Source organism: Dunckerocampus dactyliophorus, chromosome 2, assembly GCF_027744805.1.
Source record: "Dunckerocampus dactyliophorus isolate RoL2022-P2 chromosome 2, RoL_Ddac_1.1, whole genome shotgun sequence".
NCBI classification, from domain to species: domain Eukaryota; kingdom Metazoa; phylum Chordata; class Actinopteri; order Syngnathiformes; family Syngnathidae; genus Dunckerocampus; species Dunckerocampus dactyliophorus.
This window is the reverse complement of record NC_072820.1, coordinates 40,375,824-40,399,435: the sequence shown is the minus strand read 5'-3', so window position 1 is coordinate 40,399,435 and position 23,612 is coordinate 40,375,824. Positions and strand designations below refer to the sequence as shown.

At 44.3% G+C, this 23,612-nt stretch overlaps 2 protein-coding genes across 3 annotated transcripts in view; one reads left to right on the top strand and one right to left on the bottom strand.

The window, feature by feature from the left end:
* ep300a (E1A binding protein p300 a) overlaps positions 1-10,456 on the top strand; it is a 41,566-nt gene extending 31,110 nt beyond the window's left edge. For both annotated transcript variants that reach the window (XM_054763221.1, XM_054763214.1), the window contains exons 24-31: positions 1,513-1,663; positions 3,033-3,179; positions 3,276-3,389; positions 3,599-3,764; positions 3,927-4,094; positions 4,176-4,337; positions 4,455-4,736; positions 4,829-10,456. In XM_054763221.1, the coding sequence (XP_054619196.1) occupies positions 1,513-1,663; positions 3,033-3,179; positions 3,276-3,389; positions 3,599-3,764; positions 3,927-4,094; positions 4,176-4,337; positions 4,455-4,736; positions 4,829-7,939 (4,301 nt within the window). In that variant the 3' untranslated portion in view covers positions 7,940-10,456. The remainder of the gene's footprint in view (positions 1-1,512; positions 1,664-3,032; positions 3,180-3,275; positions 3,390-3,598; positions 3,765-3,926; positions 4,095-4,175; positions 4,338-4,454; positions 4,737-4,828) is intronic.
* Positions 10,457-10,694: 238 nt separating this feature from the next.
* Positions 10,695-19,211, bottom strand: cbx7b (chromobox homolog 7b). Its single transcript, XM_054763235.1, has 6 exons — positions 18,925-19,211; positions 17,462-17,505; positions 16,631-16,696; positions 16,428-16,494; positions 15,953-16,310; positions 10,695-13,636 (listed from the first exon to the last, which is right to left on the bottom strand). The coding sequence occupies exons 1-6, from the start codon at positions 18,991-18,993 to the stop codon at positions 13,449-13,451; spliced, it is 792 nt and encodes a 263-aa protein (XP_054619210.1). The 5' UTR covers positions 18,994-19,211; the 3' UTR covers positions 10,695-13,448.
* Between the last annotated feature and the right edge of the window lie 4,401 nt (positions 19,212-23,612).

The following is a 23,612-nucleotide window of genomic DNA, read 5'->3' as shown; positions in this document are numbered from 1 at the left end:
TCCTTGTACTTTGTAAATATCAACTGCTTTTCTTGCGTTTCTTGAAATCGCTCATTCTAGTGCAGTGTTTGAGTTGTTTGCTCGCTGCTTTTCTTGCGTTTCTTGAAATCGCTCATTCTAGTGCAGTGTTTGAGTTGTTTGCTCGAGCTGTTCCATAATTTGATTCCACATACCGATATGCTGAAGGTTTTTAGTGGTGTTCTTGTTGAGAAGGATCATATATTTTTGGGTAGCAGGTTATTGTTTGCTTTATGCATAATTTTACCTGTTTGAAGATTTACCAGATCAGTGAATTTTAATCATCGCGATTTTAGGAATAAAGGGTTGGTATGTTCTCTATAAGTGGCATTATAGATTATCCTAACTGGCCTATTTTGCAGCACAGTTTGTGAGTGAAGTGTATGTATATCCACACAATAGGTTAGGTATGGTCAAATCAGAGAACAACAAAGACTATGGAGTGATTTTTGTTCCAAAACAAATTCTGCTTGATTCAGTATTGAAGTACAGTCAAACCTGTCTTAGCGGCCACCTGTATAGAACGGCCACCTGCCTATAGCGGCCACTGGAACACCCCCACCCCCCCCCCAATAGATTAAAGATTCAATGAAGGCCAAAACGGTAATCTTCCCACTTTGCAATGCCGTGAATAGATTCTAAAATAGCCAAAACACCTGAATAAAACATCTAAAATATCACTTAATTGACGACTAATTAGAGATTAGAAGCCCATTCAATAAGAAAGGAGCGATGGTATTGTTAGTTTACGACGATCTTCGCACCTCCTCCGCACTCAATTGTTCACGCACACACCCATTCATGACTGCTTCACGCGTATCCTGTACATATTATATCCTCGGGCTCGTTCACAAAAATTTTTATTTCTTGCTTTTAAAATTGTGTTTTAAAAAAAAAATCAAAGATTGAACTTTGTGACGTTCAGCAGGACAGGAGCGAGTATCCCCTGTCCTGCGCTCTTATTTGGCGGGCTGTGCCTTCTCCGGGGAGGAAGAGGCAGCCGCTTCATGTCTGGTGGCCGCGCAGCCGCGGTCAATTAACATTTGTGGCGGATAAAAGGCCAGTGCCGTCGAATGTGCGGCGCTTGTTCATTGTTGTTATTGATATTACTAGTTTCCTCGCCGGAGCTGTTACCTAGATTTACCTGCCTGTTTGTGTGTCAACAGAGCGTTTTCCCCTATGTCTCTTGGTTTTGCTCCAGTCTTTTTGTGAATACATGTTAATATGTGTGCGCACAAATTCAAAATGGCCGCCAACCTGTCTATAGCGGCCACTTTTGACGTTTCCCTTCGGTGGCCGCTATAGTCAGGTTTGACTGTATTTCTTGGTGAATGACATCACCATGCACGTTGCGTAGCTTACATGGTCATTCACACCAACTGAACTTTTCAACAACTGCTTTTTGATTCTCATGCCTACTTCTTGTTTTTTGTGTTTTTGCATATTTTATGCAGTTCAAACTACACTGCTGTTCACTCTGCTGTTCACTCTCAGGGTTGCCTCAGACAAAGTTGGGCAGTTTCCTGGAGATGAGGGTGAACGACTTCCTCAAGCGCCAGAGCCACCCAGAAGCTGGTGAGGTCTTCATCCGCATGGTGCACGTCTCAGACAAAGTCGTGGAGGTTAAACCCGGCATGAAATCCAGGTATGTCGGCAACAGGAAGGCAAAAACATGCACCTTCACTTCTGTACTGCTACTGTTGGGTTTTTATCAGTGGCGTGCCGTCGAGGCCTCACCTATCATCATGAATAACATAAAATAAATATTAATATTTGTCCATTTAAATGTATGATAAATTTATTTTCTGTATTATTCCAATAGTTTTTAACATTTTCTTAAGTAAAAATTGTTTAATTTGCAGATTTCCTGATCAAACACTAGGCAAAAACCTAAGGTGAGGCCACGGTGACCGTGGCTTCTTCGCTTAGTGCGGAAGAACCACCTACCATCTGGGTGCACACTGGCTCATGAGGCCTGCCAATTTCAATTTGTCAGCATGTCGCCAATAATATACGTAATGTTCCAGAGACTTTTATTCTAGGGCTGAGCCATATGCTGCTTATGGATAATGAATTTTTGCAGAGTACGAGCATGAAACGAATACAGCTAGTCATTACCCGTACTCGTGCTGAAGGAAAATCCTCATTGGGTAACTACTTATGTATTCACTCTTCATGCTCGACCGCCCCTCCTTAGACAGACTTGCTGCAGACGGAGAGTAGCGGTGCCTCACTCTGTCACACACAGACAGTGGCTTGACTCCAGCTCATGTTGTTTGAATTAGTACTCATGTCACCCCTATTTTGGTTTGTATGATATTTAAAGTTAGTTGGTAAACTTGGTTCGTAACGTACGCGGTGTAGTTGGTAAGACAGAGTTGAAAACTGCTTGTGTTGTGTTGGTCACTGCCTCCACTCTGGACTTTTTCTTTTTTTTTTGGAAGGTTTTCCTCAGCTTGCCTCTATTTTGGTTTGTATCTAAAGTTACTTGGTAAACTTGTTTCGTAACGTAAATGGATCATTCAACAAGACAGAGCTGTAAAACGGCTCATGTTGAGTCGGTCACTGCCTATGGTCCAAATGTGCAAAATGTAAATTCTAGCAATTTTTCAACTGGTCTTAAGATTTTGATCAGGATTGTCTATACCCAAACTTGCCAGGAGGTGATCAGGCTTTTACAACACAGTATCAAAACTTTTCCTGGAGAAAAATAGGGTAGGTGTACTTCATATACAAATTTTGAAAACATTTTTTTAAACCGAAGTGAATTGTTATCTTTTTGTTTTTGGTTATCTTCTTACAGAGCAAGCTGTACTAATATTTTTTTTTAAAAATCCCCAAAGGAGTCAGTGCCCCACCACTGATGAACTTCATCGCACGTCACAGGTTTTTTTGGTCTTGTTGAAATGTGGTTGTAAATAATCAGGGAGTGAAATGTGCTTATTTGGTTGATATTTTCTTTTACGGTCTTTTATTTGCATTGGTTTTTTTTGTTTTTGTTTTTGATTTTTTAGATTTGTGGATAGTGGAGAGATGTCAGAGTCTTTCCCATATCGGACAAAAGCCCTTTTCGCCTTTGAAGACATCGACGGAGCAGACGTCTGCTTTTTTGGAATGCACGTTCAGGAGTATGGATCAGATTGCCCTCAACCCAATCAGAGGTACACACATTTCAAAGACTCTTTTTCGTTTTTCTTTTTTTTGTGCATGTCATTTATTATTTTGTTGGCTGATTTCAAACTTCATCATATATACAGACGAGTTTACATCTCCTACCTGGACAGTGTGCATTTTTTCCGGCCACGAAGTCTAAGAACAGCTGTCTACCATGAAATTCTCATTGGCTACTTGGAGTATGCAAAGAAGTTGGGGTAAGATTTGTATTTGAGATTTGTATTTGCCAAGAGAAGGAGGGGAAATCAAAATATACTCTTAATGTGGGTTTCTGGACTTGGGTTATCGACTGGGCATATATACAAGGGCAACTATGAACATGCACAACAGACCTTTCTCATTGTTTTATCCTGTCTGTCTGTCAGCATTATACTCGCTTATTTAAGCTTTGTTTGGTCTTCCCCAGCTACACAACTGGGCATATCTGGGCTTGCCCGCCCAGTGAGGGGGATGACTACATCTTCCACTGTCACCCTGCTGATCAGAAGATTCCGAAGCCTAAACGCCTGCAAGAGTGGTACAAGAAAATGTTGGACAAAGCTGTGGCAGAGCGAATCGTGCATGACTACAAGGTAGAGAGGCACGATTAAGTCTATTTTTGGGGAAAGGGTTACTAAGTCAGCAAAAGTTTTTACCACATCTCTGTTGTAAATCAGGATGATGATTAACTCTGAAGTGATGTCGTCACTGCCAGTAATGACACATTGCATTGTATCCTCAATCCTCCTGTAAAGGACATCTTCAAGCAGGCGACAGAGGATCGTTTAACCAGTGCCAAGGAGTTGCCTTACTTTGAAGGTGACTTTTGGCCCAATGTGCTGGAGGAAAGTATTAAAGAGCTTGAGCAAGAGGAGGAAGAGCGGAAGAGAGAGGAGAACAGCACCTCCAATGAGAGTATTGATGTAAGTGATGGGGGGGGGAGACTCCAGTTGTTAACACTGGGTGTTAAGTCACTCTGACGTTGTTTCTCCTTTGGTCTGCAGGACAGTAAAGGTGACAGTAAAAATGCAAAGAAGAAGAACAATAAGAAGACAAGTAAGAACAAGAGCAGCTTAAGCCGAGCCAATAAGAAGAAGCCCGGGATGCCCAATGTTTCCAATGACCTTTCACAGAAGCTGTATGCCACTATGGAAAAACACAAAGAGGTAAATTACAGTAATTCCTCAACAATGTCTGTGTGCATTTCATAACTATATAAATATACGAATGGCTCTCATGCTTGCACTGCCACATTTCCCTTCTCCATGTCTATTCCTCCGTAGGTGTTCTTTGTGATCCGGCTGATCGCAGGCCCAATGGCCAATGCACTGCCCCCAATTGTTGACCCTGATCCACTGATGGCATGCGACCTCATGGATGGCCGCGATGCCTTCCTGACACTGGCCCGAGACAAACACCTGGAGTTCAGTTCATTGAGGAGGTCCAAGTGGAGCTCCATGTGCATGTTGGTGGAGCTGCATAATCAAAGCCAAGACCGTTTTGTCTACACGTGCAATCTGTGCAAACACCATGTAGAGACTCGTTTCCACTGTACTGTCTGTGAGGTGAGTTGTGGAAAGGGCATTGTGTTGTTGTTTTTTTATTTAATTACATTTTGATGCATACATTTACCCATCAATTTTGTCATCCCTCTCAGGACTACGACCTCTGCATCACATGTTACAACACTAAGGGCCATGAGCACAAGATGGAGAAGCTAGGCCTTGGTTTGGATGATGAGAGCAGCAACCAGACAGGTGCCACCACTCAGAGCCCTGGAGACTCACGCCGCCTCAGCATCCAGCGCTGCATCCAGTCTCTGGTCCATGCCTGCCAGTGTCGAAATGCAAACTGCTCTCTGCCATCCTGCCAGAAGATGAAGCGTGTTGTTCAGCACACAAAAGGTTGCAAAAGAAAAACCAATGGTGGCTGCCCCATCTGCAAACAACTTATTGCACTGTGTTGCTACCATGCTAAGCACTGCCAGGAGAACAAATGCCCGGTGCCGTTCTGCCTGAACATCAAGCACAAGCTACGTCAGCAACAGCTGCAGCACAGGCTCCAGCAAGCCCAGATGCTGAGAAGGAGAATGGCCAGCATGCAGAGAGTAGGAAAACCCGCTCCAGGAGGTGCTCCGGGGGGCAACGGCCTGCCTTCTCCAGGAGCCAACAACGGAGCAACTGGGCCTGGTACACCCACATCTGTCGGAACGCAGCCTCCAACACCACAGACACCCACCCAAGGAAACATGCTTGCTGTCCCTCAGCAGCAGGGAGTAGGTGTGGGGGGAATGGGAGCTGCAGTACAGCAACAGCAGGTTCAACAACAAGGTGGTGCCATGCCTCCTCAGCATCATCTACACCATCAGTTTCAGTCGATGGGTGGAGGGACTGTGATGAACTCTCCCCAGCAGCAGATGGTGTCTCAGCTTCAGCAACAGCAGTCTCCCAATGTCCAGCAACTCCAGCAACAGCAACATCCAGGTGGTTTGCCGGCATACAATCCCAGACCTCCAGGGGCCTCTCCTCTTCACCAATCCCTGGGCAAACCTGGACTTGGCCCGGCAACTCCACCTCAACAACAACAACAACCGCCACCACCACCCAACCAGGTTCAAGGATCCATGCCTGTGCAAGGCCAACAGCAAGGGCCTCCTTTGGCTGCTGTAGAGACTGCCTTAAAAATCCTGGCAGAGACACAGAGGCAGATGGCTCAGTCCCAAGCTCAAATCCGAGGCTTGGGACCGGGGGGGATGATTCCCCAACATCTTCACCACCAGAACAACCAGGCCCAGATGGGCATGCCCCACATGGGAGCTCAAAGTATTCCCCCCCAGGCTCAGGGAATTGTAGGCCGGACTATGTTAGACCCACAGCAACAGGGAATGCTTGCTGGTCTGCAGCAAGGCAGCCCTCAGTCTCAGTTGCCACCTCAAGTTCAGCAGCATCTCCAGCCAGGAGGAGGTGGGCAGCTTCAACAAGCAAACCAGCAGTGGGGTGCTGGGGGACCAGGGATGAATCCACAGCAAAGGCCGGGCATGATGGGTCACATGTCGGCCCAGCAACAGCCAGCTGTTGCCCAGCAGCAGCAGCAGCTTGGTCAGCAGCAACCTCAGCCAGGAAACCGTGGGCTCATGCAGGTGATGGGTGTTGCAGGAGGAGCGGCAGGTAATCCAGCAATGCCAGGTGCAGGTGGATCAGGAAACTTGCCACAAGCAGCACTACATGATCTCCTGAGAACGCTACGCTCCCCAAGTTCACCTCTTCAGCAGCAACAAGTCCTCAACATTCTGCGGTCCAACCCCACCCTCATGGCGGCTTTCATCAGGCAGAGAGCTGCTAGGTATCAGGGGGCTCAAGGTTGTGCTGGAGTACAAGGTGGGCCTCCACAAGGCCATGGAGGTGTGAGGTTCCCAGGGGCTACTGGTGGTCAACCTGGTGTTGGAGGGCCTGGGCCCAATCAGCTGGCTAACATAGATGGTCAGCATGTTAATGTGAACCAAGCAGGACAACCAGGAGTGAACATTGCTCAGGGGGCTGCTGTAGGTGGGAATATGCCGACCATGGCTCAACTTCAGCAACTCCAACAGCAGCAACAGCGGCCAATGTTGCCCGGGAACCTACAGCAACAGCAGATGGCGGTCTTGCAGCAGCAGCAGCAGCAGCAACAAGGAGCAATGCAACCAGGACAACAAAGCAGCATGTCAAACATGACTCCTCAGTTCAGAGAATTGTTAATGAGAAGACAACAGCAACAGCAGCAGATGGCCAACCATGGACAATTCCAGCAACCTCAAGGACTCCAACAGCAGCAAGGACAGCAGGGCTTCATGCAGCCTGGGATGCCGCCTTCCTCCCAACCTCAGCCTGGGGGAGGTATAAGGGGTCCCCAGCAGCAGCAAGGAGGGCCTCAGGGTGGTCCAGGGCAACTGGGCCAGCAGCAAGGCTATCCAGGGAATGTGTCTCAAGTGACTGCAACTCTCCAGCAAAGACTACATCAAATGCAAATGCACCAACAGCAACAAAATGCCATTGGTGGGCCTCAAGGGCAAGATGGAGGTCCAGGTGGAGGTGGCGGCAGCGGACCAGGGAGTGGCGCTCTCCAGCCAGGGCAAGCGGTATCGGGGCAGCAACAGCAAGGTGTGCCACAGACATCCCAAGCTATGCTTCATCAGAACATCCACCAGAGGCTCCTCCAGCAGCAGCACCTTGCAGGGGGCTCCCCAGCCCAGCACAGCGGTCCAATGAGCCCCCAGCAGCAAATGGCGCAGTCCCCGCACCCCCACCTACAAGGACAAGGGGGACTCGGTCCATCCGGTGCGCTCAGCAACCAGGTCCGATCACCTCAGCCATCACCACGGCCCCAGTCACAGCCTCCTCGCTCCAGCCCGTCCCCGCGCATGCAGCCCTCCTCCCAGCCTCAGCCCCAGCCCTCACCGCATCGCATTTCACCACAGACCCAGACTGGATCACCTCATCCCAGTCACATGGGTCAGCATCACCCCAGTATGGCACCGCCCCAAACCCCACAACAACAACAACAACAACAACAGCAGCAGCAGCAGCCAGGTGGTTCTGTGGATCAGTTCAGCTCGGATCAGAACTCAATCATGTCACAGCTGAGCGGGATGGCGGCCATGCATGGAAGCCAAGCGGGACAGTCGGACATGTTGGCTGCCAATAATAATAATAACAATAATAATAACAACAGCAACAACAACCAGGAGCTGGCAGCGAACATTAACCACAACACTTTGGACCTCATGTAGCCATCATTCATGCTCTCATCCCTTTGGCCCAAATGACTAACTGCCATGAAGTGAGAGTCTGTGGGTTTAGAAGTTTTAATTTTTTATTTAAATATTTTTGTGATGTATACATAAGAACTGAAGCTTCCTATGGGAGATGCAGCATCAAAACCTACAAGTCAATAAAAGAATAAATTAAAACAATGGTAAGTTATTGCTGTTTAGGTTTTTTTTTTTTTTTTTGCCAACGTGTACAAAAATGTTGGAAGGGCAACGTTTCAGGTGGAATTTCTTCCGTATTCTGACACAATATTTTTGGGGGGACTGAGAATTTTTTGCCTTTTTATGAATATTTTTAAGATTTTAAATATGGCTAAAAAATTAAGTGAGTTGACAAGATGTACTTTTTTTCCCCCTAAAAACTATTTAGTTTCCCTCCTCAAATACCCTGTCATGATTGTATCTATTTTGCAGAGGATAATAAGTATATTTTATTTCTGAATTTATACAGTGTTTCTGTCAGTGGATCATAAAACAAGCCTCAACATTTTTCATTTTTCATTTTCTTTTCATAGTTTTTCAGACACGTTTGATCCTAAAAATGAAATGTTGGGGGGGGGTTTAAGAGTTTGATATTATTATTTTGCCCCTCCCCTGCTGCACTCGCCAAAGAACTGGCCAACTTTAGAAGTGCAGAGTCGGTCTGAATTAAATTGGTGTACATATACTTTTTGTCATTATTTTTATTGGGGTTGCTGCAGAGGCTTGCAGAATTTCTGTCCGGATGCTCAGTCAAACTCTCCCACACGTTAGTACTGTACAAAGTTAAGAAATGTTGGATTTAGATACTGTATTTTGTAATGAAAATGAAAGATGTACAAAAAAAAAACCCTTGTGTATATACTTTAGCCCCCCTCCCCAAAATCAAACAAAACAACAACAACCAAGTACTCCTGGGCAACTGTACAGTATTGAGATCTTTCTTTTCTTGGAGGTTCAGTAAGGTGTTGGACGCCACACGCACCAATGCGCCTTTTTTCTGTGTTTTTTGCAGAGTCAACAAATCCCAAACCTGACCAATCTTACAATTTGCATGTGAAAAGCCAACGTGAGGCTCGAGTAGATTTCAGACTAGCTTTTTATGAAGACATGCTCACTATTTTTCCTCCAAAAGGTTGCTGGGTATGGGGAGGTGTTAGAACCAGGTGGCAATATATCTTGAGACTTATTTTATAAAAAAAAAAAAAACGAGGAAAAACTGTCTTTTTATAAATATAGATATATTATTTAATTTTATTTTTGGGAAATAAAACTTGAAGCTACAAGAATTATTAGATAAATGGTTTTGTTTTGTATTAAAGAAATGGTGATGCAAAACGACACTGCAGACAGTCCTTTCATTCTGGGTAGGGGAGGCAGTGGGAGTATACGTTTTACCAGGAAGAAATATTTCATGTACATGAATATAGATGTAAACATAGTCGCTGTACAAACTGATAGCAACTGAACAAAATGTTTTTATCATTTCCGCTCCAACAGAGAGAGAGAGAAAAGAGAGACTGGAAGTAAGACTATTTAAATATTTGTATTCAAATGGAATCTTTGACCACTTGTTTTTGTTCTTCTTGTTAACGATTTTGGTGCTTGCTGAGAGAAAGCAAAAATAACTGTTGCTCCATTTTCATTATTTTTTTTCTAAGTTATTTTGGTGGTCTGACTGTTTTTGCCAATAAATTAATTGTACAATAAAGTATGTTTGTACCATTGGAAAAAAAAATACTTCACTGGTATTCCTTTTTTCAAAACTTGTACAGTGGTACTTCGTTTTTTTTGTTATTAATCCGTTCCAAAAGGTCAGACAAAAACTGAAACGTACAAAAACCAAGGTCCAGACCTGACCACAATAAGTACATTGAAGTAGACGTAGGATTCAATATGGATAAATAGAATATTTTCGTAGTTAGAGCATCGATAACCTGTTTGAATTTCTAAATATGATTTTTACCATTAGAACCCTGTAGACAAGAAATAACACCCCTATAGTCACCTTTGCACTCCTATTATTCGTTTACACCACATTGCTCAACTGTAATGCACAGGCTACCTGATCACTGCAGGGACACGAGAGACTGCTGCCGCTAGCATAGCGAGCTACCGAGCTAACTAGTTAGCCTTTCCAATTTAATTATTGTAAACGTAAAGCGTTTCAAACGGAGTGGGGAAGAAGAACAAAGGAGCCAAAAACTTACCACTTCCACACAGGATGGGAGGATAACTTTTTTCAGTCATGTCGGACATGCCATGGCTGACTAAATGCAGTGTGACGGTAATCTAATTGAATGTCATGTAACATGACTGACCCCTAGTGGCCATAATACTATGAAAGAGCGGCCATTTATTTTCGGAAAAACGCGATAGTGAGGGAGCAATGTAGCGAGGGCCGACCGTATATATAATTTTGTCCTTTCATTTATCGTTCTGTTCATAAAATGCAGTAAAGATTGGCATGTTTCACATCTAGTTGCAAATGGTGAGCCATCGTGCTAAATTAATTTGAAGACTGATTCATTTGATTAAAATTCGTAACCATTGGACAGCCCTAGTTAACACATACTATCAAAAAAAGAAAAAAATTAACTAGTCACACGTGAGGTTGTACTGAAATAAGGCAACGTTTTTAAGGCTACACGCTAATGTACGTAAAACCGCAGAGGTTCTTTACCACAGACTCCAAAGGGCTGAGCCACCACTGTAAAGAATCAAACCAACCACAATATTGAATGAACATGAAATATTAAGCATGAGCCACGTTTATTTTAGTGTCATCACAGAAAAGTTGTCAACAAACTGGAGCATTTCAAATGTGCAGGTTTACATGACAATAAAGTGCAAGGTACGACAGCATGGTACAGTATAGTAGTTATGGGATCACATTATCACAAACGGTATAAAACTACTCTGCTCTGTCACCCATGTGACACATACACACGTACAGGATCTCCTCCAAAGAATAAATATACATTCAGTTTATTGTAGAAAAATAAAGACTGCAAACTGCCCTTTCCGTCCTCAATTCTCAGCATATTTCAAGTCTTCAGTACGTCAGAGGTACAGCAACCGTGTGACAAAGTACATGACGCGACATCAGGCACTTCACTTCCATTCCCTGCAGTTTTGGGACGTCACTGTGTGAGACACGGAATACATCCTCTTTTCAGTCACTTTTTGCTGTCCATGTACCATTTCAGTCAGGCTAGTGCTTCACGAGAAGTGATCCAAGATACGGAGAAAAATCTAAATTGTAACATTTGTGCAGGGGAATGCAGCTTTATCTCATTTTAAAAGGTCAAACGCTGTAGAACAGTGACTACTTGTACCTGCATTGCTACAGTATCAAGACTAAATGAGCAGTATACTGTAGATAAACTGTCCATTGAAAACAAGTCAACACAGCCATTCCTGGACAAAAAGCTGCCAACACAAGCCAGTACCAAGATCATAGTGTCCTGTGGCTTCATGGTCCGGTGCTGCGTGAGTGCTGCTGAGACTGGGTTAATGAGGCAAGCATGAATTCCAACATGTTCCGTGACTGCTGCGAAGCACAGCATGATGTGAAACTGGCCCGCGTGTAGTTTTCCAACATGTTGAGGTGCCCACACACACCTCCAAGATGACAAGAGCCTTGCTAAAGCAGCTGAGGGTGAAGGTGACACAAAATATTGGTGATGCACTCACTTGTGTTGCCAGCTATTTAGACAACAATGGCTGTGGGTTGACTTACTTTAAAGATGGTGGTAAATCTCTACTGCGATACAAGCTGTACACTGACTACTCTAAAGTATCTCCTTCCCTATCATTTTGTCCCTTGAGAAGGTAAAATGGTTGCTGAAGTGTGAGGGGTGTAGTCAGTAGATGATACGGAAGAGACATGCATGTGGTGTTGAAACACGCACAAGACTGAGCCAATGTAGACGGATGGTAAGTCGAGTACGTGTTAGATACACTACATGGTATGGCTTACTCCGCTGGCGTTTCATGTACTCTATGTACTGTATATCACCAGGGACAACGGTAGCTTTATGTATGCGAGCACACATCTTTTGTTCATCATAACAACTTAGAGCTTAGTATTCATCATTCAAAATGCATTCCAGTGGCACCTGCACTTGATCAAGCGTTAATTCATGACTTGACTTCATTGACAAAACAAACCCTATACTGTCGTAAAATATAATCCACTAGATCAGGGGTGGACTGAAAAATGAAAGGATGCAATGGCCACTTCGATATTTTTTATAGATATGCTAAGAGGTGATATACGTTTCAAGAAAACAAAATGAATTTCAGCTTTTAGCTACAGGTGAAAAAGTGTATTATTAGTACGAACTTGGCTCTTCTTTCCCCATTTTAGCTGTTTTTTTTTTAAACTTTCTTCTTAAATAATCTTCATGAACGCTCTTTTCTTATATTATGACTTTATTCCCATATTATAACTTTTTGTCCAACCTTATTTTCCAAAACATACACCCTGTTTCCTATATTACAACTTAATTTTTTTTTAAATATTTCAACTCTATGTGAATGAAATTATTTTATTTTTCCTCTCAATATTTTGACTTTATTCTTGTAAAATTACAGCTGCTTTTCCTCCCTTTGCAGTTGTTTTTTTTTTATTTTCCTTGGTTCATTGTTTTGTTTGTTTCTCATATTTTTATCTGTAAAATATGGTCTTTGTTCTTTAATATTTCAACTTTATGCTAATAAAATGACGTTTTTTTTCCTCATCATATTACAATGTTACATTTTTGCTGTTTTTTTTTTTAAGACTTCTTTTTTAAATGACTTTGGACACCCCTGCACTAGATGCAATGCTGAAGTTTAAATTAGCTGTGTTAAAACATACAACAGTGATAGTCCATTAGTGCAACACACTTAATTATACATTTGGTCTTTTCTTCCATTTTTAGTGCAATATTTGGTTCCTGTACTTTTATTACATTCAAAAATATTTGTGTTCTCTTTAAAAGTGTGACCTCTAGGGGCGCCATTCAAGAGCATCCATAGGAGGAGTTGCAAGCAATACAGTAGACCCCCGCATATTCGCTGATTTCTTGTTGTTTTTTTTGCCATTTGTGGGGGTTTTGGACAACAACCCCCGCAAATAGCGGGGATCTACTGTATTAAAATGTAGCATGTTGTGTTACGGGGCCTATAATAATGAAGGTAGACAGAGTGACAAGTAAACAATCAGTGCAAATAAGGACATAGACACTAAACATTCTCACCTATCACTGTTCATATTGGCTTGTTTGTTTTTGCTTTAGTATTGACAACATACAATGTGTGAGTTTGGTAGCAACACACATGCACATGTATCTAACCCCCCTTCCCGTGAAGGCAACACCACATTTCAGCTCATGTACAGGTGCATGGAAACAAACCACAAGCTGGACTGGAAGTCATCCGTAAGTTGACAAGCAGAGAGGACACGTTGACACTGAAAATCCCTCCTTTTTTTGCCCCAAACCGTTCAAACCTCCAGCCCCCACACTCGGAAGAAGCCTTTGGCCGCTCGTGACTCTCGAAAAGTCACGGTGAGAGAGTTGAGGGTGACGTCTGTGACCGTCACCTCTCCCGGACCGATGACAGGCGTCCAGACAGCGTCAGTCATCTCAACTTGGCCAATAGTGGGGCTCCACTTGGCCGCCCTCTTCTGACCTAAGAGACAAAAAAAAACAAGTGGAAGCCTTTCATTGAGCTTCAGGTAAGACATTTTTCCACCACTGAACTGAATATACATTCATCCCTCGTTTATCGCGGTTAATTTGTCCCAGAATTTGTTCCGCGATAAGTGAAATAAGTGAAGGTAGGATTCAATATTAATAATAAGATATTTTCATAGAGCATAGAAAACCTGTTTATGACTTTCTAAATACAGTTTTTATCATTTTTAGAGCCGTGTAGATATGAAATAACACCCATATAGTCACCTTTACACTCCTATTATTCTTTTTTATACCACATTACGCAGGCTATGGGCTCATTAGAGACAGGCACCGCTCATAGCATATAGCAAGCTACCGAGCTAACTAGTTAGCCTCCAATTTATTTATTCTAAACTTAGTTTTTCAAACGGAGTGGGGAAGAAGGGCAAATTAAGAAGCCAAAAACGTACCACTTCCACACGGAACGGGGTGGAGAACTTTTTTCGCTCTGTCATGTCGGACATGCTTTGGCTGGCTACATGTAGTGTTAAGGTAATCTACTGTATGTCTCACCAATGTTGCTAGTGACCAAAGACCAGAATACCACCTTATAGTTCAATATCATTTTACTAATAATAGGCCACAGTCAACTACGAAACAGCAATACTTGAAAAACCGAGACAAAGGGAGGGAGTGATATTTGAACCGCGACTGTAAGACGTTATTTTTCTCCCAGAGAAAAAGCCTTAAAAAGAGAAGTCATCTGATATCCAGTGGTATAGAGCTTTATATATGCAAACCAAACAACAACTGCTCCTCAAGCTAATCAGAGTTTTTCTTCCTGTCACACCTTGACGATTTAGCCAGCGCATGCCCGACGTGATCATTTTGATGGCATACGTTGAACTGTCTGCGTTTTTTTAAATTTTGGGCGTATACATAACGTATTCATAACGAGTTCAACGTATACATGACGTATTAGTAACTTATATAGAATGTTTCTATAACTTATAGACAACTTATATCAACGAATGCGTAGCGTGTTGCCGGCGTTCACAACTTTTGCCCAACGCCAGTCTAACTTATGCAAACCGCACGGCAGCATATGGCCGACGATCACGTGCCGTAGCCTATAAAAAGGCTGCCACTTGATGACTCAAATCATAACATCACTAGACATCGCAGTGTCAACATCACCATCATGCCGAAGAAAATTTTGAAGACCGCTGCCAATAAGTATCATGGCAGTGACGGAGGGCGAGGGCGTGGACGTAAGAAGGATCCATCACCACCCACAGCCTTCCCCTCCCACTCTCACTCTGATGGAGATGATGCAGGTTCTACCGCCTCTTCCCCTCCTGTTGTTCCATTCCCAGTGTCACAGTGCCCTCTACTGGTCAAGCATGTAGCAGTATAAATATGGAGTTACTACAAGGCATACCATAATGTACTGTATCTGCAAACACAACAGCCTCCATCTCCTCTCAGCCAACGCTTGCCAAGAAAAGAGCCAAGAAGACACAGTTTTGTCTCAAGGTATGTTGACGTATTACGACTTCTGCGTAACTTACATATAACCTGTGTCAACGATCACATAACTTATTGCCCGCGTATGTGGGATGTATGAATCATACGTTGACATACGTTGAAAAGTTTTGTGCATGCACAAAATTTTTGGACGACTTGGACGTACTACGACGTATGCCGGCGTGCTTCCGCGTGCTCTTAACTTATACAAAACTTACCCATAACTTATTCGACGTATGCCAGCGTATTGGCCAAATTTTTCATACGTTGGCGTACGCTGGCTAAATCGTCAAGGTGTGACAGGGCCTTTACACACACCAGTGACCTTCAGAGACGCTGCTAGAAAAAAAAAAGTGCCTTAAAGGTTGGTTGCTAATTTTAAGATATCGGCGATCAGTGAGCCAGTCATCAAAAAAGTGTCAAGCAGCTAATAAATGATATTTTTAATGTAACATACCAGTTCTTATTTCAATGATATTGCACATCATTTGAAAAATACTTTGATTTGATTTATTTTTTATAGTATACATTATGTAGAGGAGTGAACATCCTTTGGATTGGCTGACCGAAATGAGCCATTGCTGGCACATTTACTGGTGACTTTGGCCGTAGATATAGGTACAGGAAGTGGCAGTTCCTTTTTACATGACCACAAAACTGCTTTTGCAAAACCGCGCGAAAATGAGGGAGCAAACAAAACTACACAACACGTTGACATCAACGGGGACCTGATGAGTTGTTCCACTTAAGACGGGTTGTCGGCATCAGCGAGTTCCACGAGTTCCGTTGTTCACAGACTAACCTTGAGGCATGGCGGAGCTTTTTTCTGCTGTATCCAGAATTTCCTCCTCCTCCTCCTCATCTTCTACCATGTCCATCTCTTCATCTTCTTCTTCTTCCTCTCCTTGGCTTTTCCAGTCCTCTTGTGCTGGACTCAGGGGCCTCGAGTTAAGGCATCTGTTCTGTGGCCTCCTCTTGTTGCCTTGGTAACAGGGCGCCCCTCTGCAGCCACTGTACGACTGGTCCTCTTCTTCCTCGTCCTCCTCCTCTTCCTCCTCCTCCTCCAGACCCAACGAGTGGGTCAGGGAGAGACGTAAATGGGGTAGGCGCGTGTCTGTGGTCTTGTGAGCGCTGCGAAGGTCCATTGTATAGACTGCATTCTGAATGCAGACCAAGAATTAGGCACACCATAATCGGGCCAAAAGTAGTGAGGAGGAAGTTATGTGATGTCACACATCGCTAATTGAAAAACAAGGAAACTTTGAATTAAAATGAACCTGCAACAGGAGTCTTTTGGCTTTGGATCCTTTCCTCCTGTGACTCAGCGTTCTGTCCCTCTGCTCTCTAGGACAGACGAGACTATCAACGGTCTGAGAAGTTGATGATGAATGTCAAGCTCACAGAGTCATTCGCTTTGTCATCACATCAGTCTGTCATCCAAACAAATCATTCCACATATTCTCTTTCCATCAATACATACTTCTCTTCGTAGGCTTGTACTAAACGCTGGTCCAGAATGTGCTCCTCGGGTTCCCAGGTGCTGTACCTGTAAAAGGTTACACAAGATGTAACACTGTACCTATTTACTTAACAAAACAAGTACACTGTCGTTATTAACACTTTCCTTATCCGTTGTATTCCGCAGCATCCTTTGACACTCTGAGCCCCATAATGTTAACAACTTGTAACGTGTATAGATACTCACCAGTAATGAATGATTAAAAAAAAGACGATTGATGCAACAAATGAAATCGGGGTCACGGTCTAGCCTTTGGCCTGGTCGTCAGGCTACTGTGACAACCGTGCTTCCAACTCTTGTGGCGCCGCCTCCATCTCCCTCTCGGTCCTCCCGATGCAGGTTTTTCTCCGATGCCGCGTCTACATAATTTACACTGCGTGCTTGTTGTAATTCCAGTAACGACTTATGACCAATGAACTTGTGCTCACCTAACTGCGAGTGGAAAGCTAGCATTGCCGTAAGCACACATGTTGCCGCCATCTAACACCTATGTCACGTCATTACATAACTATACATGTATGCTGTATTATTATGGTCTACATTTACTTATCACTTATTTATGATTTATTATGGACATAGGGTGAATGACATGGGGTTTCTGAAAAAAATTGCCTATTTTTGGAGAGAAAAAGCATCAATGGGCGAGTTTTTCCACAAATAAAAATAGGAAATCGGCAAATGGGTGAGGCCGTGAATGCTGACTGGCAAATAGGCGGGGATCGCTGTATGCTATGCTATCCTATTTTAGGCCCATAACGTCTATTGATGCGTATTTTCTCATGTCATACTCACTTTGGAGGCCATCCTTTCCATTTCAACAGGTACTCCACGTTCCCCTGTGGAAATATGAGGTTTTGAAGTAGCCACAGAGAAGATCATCAGACATATTGTAATTTCATAATATCTAGTACCACGCAGACACACTTTAAGTCTTGTTATTGTCCCAAGCGGGACAAAATGAAAATATCTACATGTATAAATGTCATTTACTGTTCTGTATTTGCAGATGCTACAAGTCAAGGTCACATTCTTCATGTTACATTAGGTTTATGAGTACTGTGTGACTTCGCTACAGCCAAGACTGTGTGTGTCATCATCCACTTCTTGCAAATGGTGACATCATCACTTCTTCCAGCTCCATAGGATTGTATGTTTACAAAGAGAAGGCAAAATTGTCTTACAAAAGTTGCTGTACCTAGGAACTTATACTGTACTAGCCACATGGATGTGGAATTTAAGCACGTTTACAAGGTGTAGTCCTCCATCTGGCCACTTGGGGGCACAGGACTCAAGTTATAAAGGAAGTCCTGTACGTCGTTATGAATTATTATGGTCTTACTCCTATCAACAAATATTCCTCCTTTATTTTTCTTTCTTTACTACAAAAAATAGCCCTTTATATTTCAGTAGCTGGGTGTGTTTATCCCCAATAAAAATAACTTTTGTACTGTACAACTAACCTCATCGAAGCGTTGACGCAGCCGTTTCAAGGCACGTGCTGTCTTGTGATTATAGTTAGCCAGCTTGCCATTGCATTTCATTATAGATGCTAACTAGCTGTCGTTAGCCTGTAATAACTTTAATTTACAGTTGCTAAAACATATTAGAAGGGCCAGAGGTCAGTTCAAAAGTAACCACAAAGTATTCCTGGACTATATAATGTCACATGTATTTGTTTACTGATTGACAGAATGAGTATTTTATTTTAAAAAGGAAGCTAGCACAGTATTATATCTGAGCGAATAGTTAACAAGTTAGATATAAAAGCGACAATATTAGTGTTGGAATGGGTTTTGTTTACTCTAAAACATTTTTTAAAGTTCATTAAAACTGTACAGCAAGGGGGTTGTAAGAGTAATATTTTGATATTTCAGAAATATTTTGATTGCCGATGTCTTATATCGGCAGTGAAATAACAAAGGGGCTGTTACGAGCGAAACCCGAGCAACGCACAACATGTGTTAATTTGTATGAAAACATAATTAGCAAGGCAACAGGCCCTGAACAAAACGTTGACAGCTGCTAGTAGAAGATAAAACGAACAATTTGCATGCTTGCTGTTGTGCAACAACAAAACAACAACATAACACTATCCTCTTTAAATTAGATAACCAGCTTATGCTGCCCGTTTAATCTGCAGGCTGTCATTAGCATGCTTTTATAACACTGGCTCCACGGTTCCTTGCTTCCAAGCCACGTTCACAAGGTGAAAGGAAACGGCTCTTTTGGGGGGATATAACGGAAGTGATTGTTACCTTGCGAACTCTTTTCTTGACGATTGATTCCACGGCAAACACTTGCTCGCCGATCGCTGACAGCTCCATCAATGCGCGCGTCTCCGACCTGCCAAAAAAGTGGCGTCTTTTTTCGCCTCAAACTAAGCTAACGAGAGCTGGACGGGTGCCCCGCTTCCAACACGACCACCGGGTTATAGTCCCGACAGTTTGATTGTCATTTAACGGCAGCAACTTGGACGTGTCGAATCTGCGACACATCTGCACACAGCTCAGCGCGACCCCGTTTAGGGCGAGAGCGCGCCCTGCTCTACTTGGCTGCGCGCGCCCTCCCCCCTAGTGGTCGAGATGTGAGCGACCACTCGAGGCATTAGGTCTGCACGAACGAACGCAGGGGTGCGCAAAGTGCTTTGAAAATAAAGACAATAAAAAATAAAGAAAAATGTAAAAACAACAAAAGTTGAAAAAATAAGCAAAAAGGCGTAAGAGTAACGAGAAAAAGTGGAAATATTAATACTAATAACACTAAAAATTAAAGCTGCAAGCGGTTGTAATAAGTGGCCCCAAAAAAAACCTTCCTGCCGTTGTTGTCTATTAAAAACGTATATACTGTATGATCATGTTCTATTATACTATTATACTATACCACAATTCATGAAAAAGGGTTAGTTTTTAATAAACTGTTTTTTACAGCAGTCCTAAAGACCCGATTCAAACATATTCATGGCTTATCCATAAAGGCGTGAACAAATTTTGGTTTATTCAATCTGTTCTCCTTGTTGAACGTCTACCAGAGTTAGCAAGTAGCCTAGGAGCTCCTCCTCTACTGTGTGTCATTCAGTAAAGTGTGAGTTGTTTGTAGCCAAACAGCTTATAGTCCTTCTCGTAGAGCTTGTAGAGCTTCCTCCTGTCCTCCAGAGGCACTGCAGCGGCAGGGCAGGGTTACCATCCTCGCGTTTATATAATATTTCCAAATCTGAGCTCAAATCACTCGAAGAATACATCTCATTCTCTTTATCCGCCGGCCTCATCCGTCCCTCCTCCTCCCCAGTCGCCGCAGGGTTTTTTTTCGTTGAAAAAAAGGACAAATCATTATGTCCATGCACTGACTTTCAAGCACTCAATCAAATCACGGTTAAAAATAAATATCCATTACCCCTCTTGGACTCAGCCTTCACTCCACTACACGCCGCCAGAATTTTTTCTAAATTAGTTCTCCAGAATGCCTACCACCTCGTGCGTATCCGCGAGGGAGAGGAATGGAAGACGGCATTCAACACACCGCTCGGGCAATTTGAATATCTGGTCATGCCGTTCGGGCTGACCAACGCCCCCGCCGTCTTCCAAAACCTCGTCAACGACATCCTAAGGGACATGCTAGGCCGTTTTATTTTTATTTACCTTGACGACATCCTTATTTGTTCTGCCTCCTTGGAGGAGCATATCCAACATGTCTGCCTGGTCTTCCAAAGGCTACTAGAGAACAGATTATTTGCCAAAGCCGAAAAATGTTCGTTCCACTCGTCCTCCATTCCCTTCCTGGGGTTCATAGTGGAGAGAGGCCAGCTCAGAGCCGACCCTGCTAAGATTCAGGCTGTGGTCGACTGGCCTGCTCCTATATCAAGGAAGCATTTACAAAGGTTTCTGGGATTCGCTAACTTCTATCACCGTTTCATCTGGAACTTCAGACGAGTCACAGACCCTTTGACTAAGCTCACATCTCCTAAAATCCCTTTTTCCTGGACCCCAGAGGCTGAGTCCGCTTTTAACAAACTTAAATTCCTCTTCACTTCCGCACCTGTTTTAATTCACCCGGGGGCCGTCCTTTCCCAGCGTTCGGCCACCGACCAGAAGCTGCACCCCTCCGCCTTCTTCTCTAGACTCCTGACCCCGGCAGAGAGAAATTACGACATTGGCAATAGGGAACTCCTGGCCGTCGTCCTGGTCCTTCAGGAGTGGAGGCACTGGCTGGAGGGGACGGAACTTCCATTTACTGTACTTACGGACCACAAAAACCTGACCTACCTACGCTTGGCACAGAGACTCAACCCCCGTCAAGCCAGGTGGGCCCTGCTATTCACCCAATTCAACTTCATTATCACCTTCCATCCTGGGTCCCGGAATGTCAAGCCGGACGCCCTCTCTCGCATCCACGCCCCTCCCACCGAGCCCACCCATCGAGAACCCATCGTCCCGGACGCACACATCATCGGGGCTCTCCAATGGGACATAGAGAAGCAGTTCAAGGAGTCCCTTCAGACAGTCACACCCCCCAATGGATGCCCTGCGGGACACCTTTTCGTCATCCCCAAACTCCGCTCAGAGGCACTGCGCTGGTCTCATGAGTCCAAGCTGGCCTGTCACCCAGGCGTGAACCGCACAGTCTTCCTCCTCAGACAATGCTTTTGGTGGCCCACGCTCCTTAGGGACACCAAGAGGTTCGTGGCCGCCTGCACGGTCTGTGCCAGAAACAAGACCTCCCACCAACCACCGGCGGGGCTCCTCCACCCTCTGCCCAGTCCACCCCGGCCTTGGTCACACATTGTCCTAGATTTCATAACCGGCTTGCCCCCCTCCCGGGGGAACTCCACCATCCTGACAATTGTAGACAGATTCTCCAAGATGGCTCACTTTGTGGCCCTGCCAAAATTACCATCAGCCTTGGAGACAGCACAACTACTGGTCCGCCACGCATTCCGCCTCCACGGCATACCCACAGAGGTGGTATCAGACAGGGGCCCCCAGTTCACGTCGGCGGTATGGAGGGCGTTTTGCAAGACCCTGGGCGCAACCCCTTGCTTATCCTCCGGGTACCACCCCCAGAGCAACGGACAGATGGAGCGAACGAGCCAAGACCTGGAGGCAGCAATCCGGTGTGTATGCCACCAACAGCCCACCACATGGTCATCGGATCTGCCTTGGATTGAATACGCACACAATTCCCTCATCAGCTCCGCCACTGGATTATCCCCCTTTCACGCTTCTTACGGGTTCCAGCCACCCGCATTCCCCTCCCAAGACCTGGAATCCAGAGTCCCATCAGTGACGGCACACCTATGCCGAGCACGCCTGGCCTGGCGCAACACCAGGGCTGCCCTCACTAGGACCTCCGAGCGGAACCAGACGGTGGCCAACCGCCACCGCACGCCCGCACCTCGCTACCAGGTGGGCCAGAAGTTGTGGCTGTCCTCCCGCGACCTCCCCTTGGCTGTTGATTCCAAAAAACTCACCCCCAGATTTGTCGGCCCGTACCCCATAACAAGAATCATCAACCGTGTAGCGGTCAAATTGCGCCTCCCGGAATCACTTCATTGCAACATGGTCTTCCATGTCTCCCGCATCAAGCCCGTCACCCTCAGCTCCTCAGTCCCCCGGAAGTGCCTCCTCCGCCTCCTCCTCGGCTGGTCGACGGTCATCCGGCTTTTACGGTCAAGGCAATCTTGGATGTGAGAAGAAGGGGCAGGGGTTTCCAGTACCTGGTGGACTGGGAAGGGTACGGCCCAGAAGAACGTTCTTGGGTCTCGAGAGCATTCATCCGCGACCCACGTCTCCTCACCGATTTTTATATCAGGTTTCCCGACAAACCAGGTAAGTGCTGACGGCTAATGCAGAGCTAATTCCTAACTGATGCGCTAGCCAGGTCTGTTGTAGTTATCACTGGCAGTAAAACATACCATACTCCTCACAACACAATATACAGTACGTGAATGCTATTATTGTTGTGAATATGTCGCGTGTGTTCATGGCTGTGCTTGTTTATGTCACCCATAAGTGTTGAATTGCTTGCAGTCACTCGCGTTTCTATCACATCTTGCAGTAGATTTTTCAGTTTCAGTAAGTAAATATATATATATGTTATATATTTTTTTACTAGATCTATTCTGCAAATCTTAGAATAATACTGCATGGTTTCATTCCAGGGTTAACTCAGTTTTTATTTTCCAGTTGTCCGTGTCACATACTGGCAGTCAAAAAAACATACATACTTGTGGCAATTTTTTGTGTGTGTTATATCATAATTATCACAACACAACACACAGTGAATGTTATCATTGTGTTATTGTTGTGAATATGTCATTTCCTTGGCTTTGCCGTGAGTTCATGCCTGCATGAGTTTGAATCTTGTTCCCGGAACGTAGTCTGGCCCTGACGTCACATCCAAGATGGCGTCAGCTCAGACTTCATTTCATTTCACTCTTATTTCATAGCTGTTTAGCTGTTTATTTATCTATGACAGCAGTATGACCAAAACGTGAGCCCACCAACTTGTGAATGTAGTAATGTGAATGTTGGTCACTAGGTGCCAGTAATTGTTCGGTGAGACAACAACCGAAGCACCAGACTTGAACAACCGGCATTTATTGCAGGTTTAAATGATCCCACAATAGGAACAATAATAATGAAATAATAATAAAACTGTTGTGGACTATGGCCGCAACAAGCTAAACCTCAACCCGACATAACTTCCTATCGATTCTGCTCCCCTACAAGGTAAAGACGACTATACTGTATGTGTGTTATTTCATGTAAAAAAAATATTTAGAAGATTGTAAACAGGTTTTCTTTACCAGGGGTGTCCAAACTTTTTCCAGTGACGGCCGCATGCTGAAAAATGAAAGGATGCAAGGGCCACTTTGATATTTTGTAAACCAACACATAGAGCTATGCTAAGAATCTATATGTAGCTAAAAAAACTGCATTTCACTTTG